The sequence below is a fragment of the Sorex fumeus genome, unplaced genomic scaffold, assembly GCF_029834395.1.
Source record: "Sorex fumeus unplaced genomic scaffold, SorFum_2.1 ptg000017l, whole genome shotgun sequence".
In the NCBI taxonomy this organism is placed as follows: domain Eukaryota; kingdom Metazoa; phylum Chordata; class Mammalia; order Eulipotyphla; family Soricidae; genus Sorex; species Sorex fumeus.
The window spans coordinates 1145194-1152407 of NW_026606074.1; the positions used below are offsets into that span (position 1 = coordinate 1145194).

The 7214-nt window shown below is 43.4% G+C and overlaps 1 protein-coding gene across 1 annotated transcript; it reads left to right on the forward strand.

The window, feature by feature from the left end:
* Window positions 1–2444: 2444 nt before the first annotated feature.
* Window positions 2445–5544, forward strand: LOC130021571 (olfactory receptor 14A16-like). The gene is made up of 2 exons (XM_056112327.1): window positions 2445–3070; window positions 5229–5544. Exons 1-2 carry the CDS (start codon window positions 2448–2450, stop codon window positions 5542–5544), a joined length of 939 nt encoding a protein of 312 aa, XP_055968302.1. The 5' UTR covers window positions 2445–2447.
* Window positions 5545–7214: the final 1670 nt, after the last annotated feature.

Below are 7214 nucleotides of genomic sequence, written 5' to 3' on the forward strand. Positions count from 1 at the left end.
AAGGGGTTATTTAATTGTTTTTGTAAAATTCTTCAGTTTACTGATGGTAGCCTTTCTAGAGTAAATATCAATAGCAAAATTTAATTTTTCAAAAATTTTTTATTAGTGAATCACCGTGAAGTACAGTTACAGATTTACATATTTTCATGCTTGTCTCAGTCATACAGTGCTCGAGCACCCATCCCTCCACTAGTGCCCACCCTCTACCACCGATGATTTCAGCATCTCTCCCACCCTCACCCCACCCCACCCCCAGCATTCCAAGCCGTGGAGCAAACCTCCTGGTACTTATCTCTACTATTCTTAGGTGTTAGTCTCCCATTCTGTTACTTTATATTCCACAGATGAATGCAATCTTTCTATGTCTGTCCCTACTTTCTGACTCCTTTCACATAGCATAATACTTTCCATGTTGATCCACTTACATGCAAAGTTCATGACTTCGTCTTTTCTAACAGCTGCATATTATTCTATTGTGTAGATAACCAGAGTTTCTTTAACCAGTTATCTGTTCTTGGGCACTTGACAGCAGCAAAATTTAATTTATCTTGTCACCTTGTGATTTTTATAATTAATTCATGGTTTGAAAGGATATCTGACAATTTTCAAATCTTATAGCAGTTGTGTTGTGTTGGACACTTAGATACTGAGCTGAAATAGATTAAATGTGAAATGAAATCAGAATAATTAATGAGAAGTGGATAGTATCTACAGAAGATAGGCTACTAAGATTTTAAAATAATACTGTCATTCAAAAAATATATAAGCTAGACTTTTGGTCCCAAGATGTTAATGATACATAAGGTGTGATACAGGAATTCAAGAAGTCTTTGAGATGATTTTCTAGATCATTTTATTTGTCTCATACTAGAAGTAGTGCACAGATATGTAAATCAGCTTGTGGAAACAACCTTTGAATTATCACTCCACTTCCAGGGGCAGAGAATTATAGTATAAAATTAAGAAGACACAGTATTTGATAGGGGAACAAGGAGATATGTGTTTAATCAAGTGTTATCCTACTAAAAATGTGTTAACTCTGCAGTGATATTCACTCTGAGAATAAAACTGTTAACTTTTTCTCTGCTTTGAGTGTTATTTCCTTTTCTCACTATACTTGACTTCTCTTTTGTGCTCCCCAAACAAGCATTTGTGAACTGTGCCTCACCCCCATGAGAGGCAGGGCATAATCTTTAGAAGAGTCAGGGTGGGGGGAAATAATGGAGAACAGTCTCATACTTTCCTACCTGTACTTGAAGGTTGATGGATAAAATAGGTGACACCAATATGCCCCCTCATCTGAGTGCAGAGCCTGTCTCAGCAGACTGACTCCCCTGTCCCCAGACTAGCACTGATCTCATGGAGGAATGGGGAACAGGGACGCAAAGGTGTTTGAGGCTGTACATTCGTAATTGAGAGCTGAGGTGGGTATGAGGAGAGGAAAGGAACTGAGCAGCACAGTTGTGCCTCTGTGTGTGTGTGTGTGTGTGTGTGTGTGTGTGTGTGTGTGTGTGTGTGTAGGGCGGAGTCAGATGGTGGAGGATGTTGCAGACCAAAGGATCATGCAGGCAGGAGGTGAACCACAATGGCTCTAGAATGCAGAGAGGTGAACAGAGTAGCAGTCAGGCCATTTGTCCTTGAAACCATCAGCTAAGAACACAAGGTAAAGGTAAAGGTAAAGGCCCTCCCGTTGATCGTCGATTTGCTCGAGCGGGCCCAGTAACGTCTCCATTGGAGACTTTGTTGTTACTGTGTTTGGCATATCGAATACGTCACGGGGAGCTTGCCAGGCTCTGCCGTGCGGGCGAGATACTCTCGGTAGCTTGCCGGGCTCTCCGAGAGGGGCGGAGGAATCGAACTCGGGTCGGCCATGTTGGCCACTTTGGACAAATTTTCCAAGTTATAAGAATGAGGCAAAATGTGGAGTTTGTTGATGTTCTAGGAACAATTCACATGTGAAATTTTCTCCAGACTAGGATTTTTGCCATGTATCAGTTGGCACAGGATATTCTTGAGTGCATGAGGGGAATCCTGGCACTGAGTTTTTGAAAACCCATCTCTTTTCAACTCTGTTGAGACTGTCTTGTGCAGAGCTGAGATTGGTGCTCTAAGACAGAATGTAGGAACAGCAGGACAAGAACACTACTTCATAGTTGTTGGCAGGTGCACTGTGTCCAGAGACACTTTGAAGGACGCTACTCAGGGATAAAGCCATATGGAATTTCCAGGTCTTCAGAACCTTGTAAAGGATACCTAGGGACACATTTCAGAGGAACATTCACATGAACCAACATTAAGTTGGACAGCACCGTCAGTAATGAATGGTGGTCAGTGAGGAGTGGATAAGTGGAAGGGAGATGTGAACTCACCAGTTGTGTTTTAAAACAGATGCACATCAAGTATATAGACTTGGAAGTGATGCTTTACCCTTCCCTATATTACAGACCATGCCTCCAATCATGTCCAACCTCACTTTTGTGAGAGAATTCATCCTCATGGGAATTCCCACTGATGAAAATCTGTCCATCTTGAATTCTTTGTTCTTCTCCTTGATTTATTTCTATACCCTGATGGGGAATATCCTCATTATCACTATCACAACTTGGGCCCAGCATCTCCACACCCCCATGTATTTCTTCCTGAAGAATTTGTCCTTCTTGGATCTCTGCATGATTTCAGTCACCGTGCCCAAATCCATAGCCAACTCTGTGACTCAGGACCACTCCATATCCTTTCTTGGCTGTGTCACACAGGTCTTTCTCCTCATTTTGACTGCAACCACTGAGCTACATCTCCTAACAGTGATGAGCTTTGATCGCTATACAACCATATGCCATCCCCTGCACTATGACCTTATCATGATCAGGGGCCTGTGTGTGCAGATGGTGACTGGATCCTGGGTGGGTGGTTTACTGTTTGGCGTGATGCACACAGCTAGCACCTTCTCCTTATCCTTTTGTGGTTCCAGTGTGATCCATCAGTTCTTCTGTGACATCCCCCAGCTATTGGCCATTTCCTGCTCAGAAAGTTTATTAAGAGAAACTGTAACCATTCTCATCAATGTTTTTTTATTTTTTCATATTTATTTATTTTTTAATAGTGAGGCACCATGAGGTACAGTTGTAGACTTACACATTTTTGTGCTTGGGTTTCGATTATACAATGATCAAACACCCATCCCTCCACCAGTGCGCATTTCCCACCACCACGGATCACAGCATCCCCTCCCCCCCCCAGCCCCTATCCCACCCTGCCTCTGTGGCAGGGCATTTCCCTCTCTCCCCTTTTGAGTGCCATGGTCGGCAAAAGAGGCATTGAGTGGCAATCATGCTGGTCGACAGTCTACCCTCAGCATGCTCTCCCATCATGGGCGAATCCTCCCAACACCCTTTATTTGGTGTTCCCTTCTCTTTCTGAGCTCCCCCTTCCCCTAACATGTGTGGTTGTCCTCCGGGTCATTGAGTAAAATTCCTGGTACTAATCTCTGCCATACTTGGGTGTTAGTTTCCTATTTTGTTACTTTATGTTCCCCAGATGAATGCAATCTTTCAATGTCTACCCCTTTCTTTCTGAGTCATTTCGCTTAACATGATACTTTCCATGTAGTACCACTTGTATGTAAACTTAATGACTTCGTCTTTTCTAACAGCTACATAGTACTCCATTGTGTAAATGTGCCAGAGTTTCTTCAACCAGTCATCTGTTCTCGGGCACTCAGGTTTTTTCCAGATTCTGGCTATTGTAAAGAGTGCTGCAATAAACAGACAATTGCAGATGTCACTTCGGCTATACTTTTTTGCCTCTCTGGGATATATTCCCAGGAGTGGTATTGCTGGGTCAAATGGGAGCTCAATTTCTAGTTTTTTGAGAATCATCCATACTGTTTTCCAGAAGGGCTGAACCAGTCGGCATTCCCACCAACAGTGAAGGAGTGTCCCTTTCTCACCACATCCGCGCCAGCACTGGTTGCTTTTGTTCTTGTGGATATGGGCCAGTCTCTGTGGTGTGAGGTGATACCTCATTGTGGTTTTGATCTGCATCTCCCTGATGATTAATGATGTGGAACATTTTCTCATGTGTCTTTTAGCCATTTGGATTTCTTCTTTGTCAAAGTTTCTATTCATTTCATCTCCCCATTTTTTGATGGGGTTGAATGTTTTCTTTTTGTGGAGTTGAACCAGTATTTTGTATATCCTTGAAATTAACCCCTTATCAGATGTGTAGTTGGCGAATATCCTTTCCCATTCAGTTCACTGTCTTTGTATTTTGGTCACTGTTTCTTTTGAGGTGCAGAAGCTTCTTAGTTTAAGATAGTCCCATTTATCTATCTCTGTTTTCACTTGCTTGGCCAGCGGTGTGACATCTTTGAAGACACTATTAGCTTCTATGTCATGAAGGGTTTTGCCAACATTTTCCTCAATGTATCTTATAGATTCCGGTCTGATGTTGAGGTCTTTAATCCACTTAGATCTTACTTTTGTACATGGAGTTAGGCAGAGATCTGAGCCCATTTTTTTGCATATAGCCGTCCAGTTTTGCCAGCATAATTTGTTAAAGAGGCTTTCCCTGCTCCACTTCACTTTTCTTGCCCCCTTATCGAAGATTAGATGCTCGTATACTTGGGGGGGGACGTCAGTATATTCAACCCTGTTCCATTGGTCTACAGCTCTACCTTTGTTCCAGTACCATGCTGTTTTAATTATTACTGCCTTGTAGTAGAGTTTGAAGTTAGGGAGGTTGATTCCTCCCATTTTCTTTTTCCCAAGAATTGCTTTAGCTATTCGTGGGGGTTTATTGTTCCATATGAATTTCAGGAGTGTTTGCTCCAATTCTTTGAAGAATGTCATGGGTATCCTAATAGGGATTGCGTTGAATTTATACAGTGCTTTGGGAAGTATTGCCATTTTGACAATGTTAATTCTCCCGATCCATGAACAGGGGATATTTTTCCATTTTCTTGTATCCTCTTTTATTTCCTGAAGTAGAGTTTTGTAGTTTTCTTTGTACAGGTCCTTTACTTCCTTAGTTAAGGTGATTCCTAGGTACTTAATTTTCTGGGGCACAATTGTGAATGGGATTGTTTTCTTCATGTCTTTTTCTTCTCTTTCACTATTTGCATATAGGAAAGCCATGGACTTTTGGGCATTGATTTTATAACCTGCCACTTTACTATACAAGCCTATTGTTTCTAGAAGTTTCTTGATAGAGGTTTTAGGGTTTTCTTTGACGGATACCTGCTGCTTCATTTTCATTGTCATTTCTTATGTGTATATCTTCTCCACAATCAGGAAGATTCCATCATCAGAAGGCCGCTCAAAATCCTTCTCCACCTGCATCCCACATCTGGAAGTGGTCGTCCTGTTTCTCTCTGCTGCTGTATTTGCTTATCTGAAGCCAATTTCAGAGTCCCCTTCCATCTCTGACTTTGTCATTTCTATGTTCTATACCATGGTGCCCCCTACCTTAAAAACCATCATCTACAGTCTACGAAACAATGCCCTGAAGATGGCAGTGGTAATGTTGTTCAAGAGAATATTCACCTAAAAGGAAAAAATGCCCCTTCTCTCTCAACAGTATCCATGTATAATCAAAGCACGCCTGATATTTAAAGTCTGTCACTTAATTATATTTCTGTATGATGTAGCTGCTTATACATCTATTTCTGTCCATCAGACAACACTGTGGTGTGAATATTAATACTCTATATGTGTGTGTTGTAAATAATTTCTGAGAAAGATTTATATATTATGAAAGACAAGAAAATATCATTTTCTTATTTTTTATTCTTTGATCATTTTATCCATTTATTATTCACTCTGGGTGGAGGATGCTCAGCCCCGATCCGAGCAGGCTTGGAGATCTCAGCCCAGGACCCGCATGCCTTTGTTCCTATGCCGGTACCTTCATGCATGTGGAGAGTGGTCTCAGCGTGGTGGTGGTTGGTTCTGGAGGTCGTAAGCTGCTGGAGCTCTGCTCGGGGCGGGGAGGAAAACTCAACCCACCACCCTCCAAGGGGCCCCGGCGAGGACAGCCAGGCAATATAACTGCTTAATGGCCATGATCCCAGAGACTCAGAGACAAATCTCAGAACCCAGGAGATTTAGCAGAGATGCATCTGGGTTACGGGCACTGGACCACCCCAGGGGGGAAAGGGTGCTGTCCCTCCACCAGCTCTCCCTTGGCAGCTTGGGGGCTACCATCTTCCAGAGGCCATTGGGCAGTCAGGTTTGAGCCCACAGTGACGAGACACACAGGGCCTGATGGGATGGGGTGAAGCCGGCCCTTTCCTCCCCACCCCAACGAGACCCCGAGTTGCTGCCCACGGATGTCCTTTCTGGCTCCTGATCAAGCTGCTTAACGGCCATGATCCCAGAGACTATGTAACCAATCTTGGAACCCAGTAGCTTTTGGCAGAAGTGCTTCCGGACCCTGCAGTAGATCACCGGCATAGGGCCACCCCAGTGGGGAAAGGGTGCTGTCCCTCTGTCTGCTCCCCCTTGGCAGCTCTGTGGTCACCATCTTCCAGAGGCCATTGAACAGTCAGGTTTGGTCCCGCAGTGATGAGACACACAGGGCCTCATGGGATGGGAGCCGGCCCTTTCCTCCCCGCCCCAACAAGACCCCCAAGTCACCACCAATGAACGGCCTGTCTGGATGCTTAACGGCCATGATCCCAGAGACAGAGGAACAAATCTTGGAACCCAGCAGGTTTTGGCATAAATCCCTCCAGATTTAATTGTTAAAATTTCAGAATTCCAAAATCGCACGGCCCCTACTGCAGCCACACAACATCATATGTTACTCATAATCAGCAGTAAAAAACAAATTGTCTACTGTTGCCTTTTCAGCAGATCTGAGTGTTGGGGTAAAATCCCAAATAATAATGGTGGGTCTGGTGTTGAAATGTTGAATGTAGTCAAAGTAGAGAGTAATGTGGAAATCATCTGCCCCACAGTAGGAGGGGATTTGGGATGGGGGGTATACTGGGGGTTTTGGTGGTGGAAAATAGGCACTGGTGAAGGGATGAGTGTTTCATTGTATGACCGAGACTTAAACCCGAAAGCTTTGTAACTGCTCTCACGGTGATTCAATAAATAAATTTATAAAAAAGGGAAAAAAAGGTGGAGTTATGCCCAGTTCAATCAGCTTAATCAGTGGCTGAATAAATAGCAATACTCCTCCATTAAAATAAAAGAGCCCACAGTGGGAAATAA

What these genes read in the sequence shown, in the direction of transcription:
- LOC130021571 (XM_056112327.1), top strand. Translation starts at nt 2,448, where the DNA reads ATGCCTCCAATCATGTCCAACCTCACTTTTGTGAGAGAATTCATCCTC. An exon ending in ATTCTCATCAATGTTTTTTT is followed by an intron (nt 3,071 to 5,228) that starts ATTTTTTCATAT and finishes GTTTTCTTTGAC; the next exon opens with GGATACCTGCTGCTTCATTT.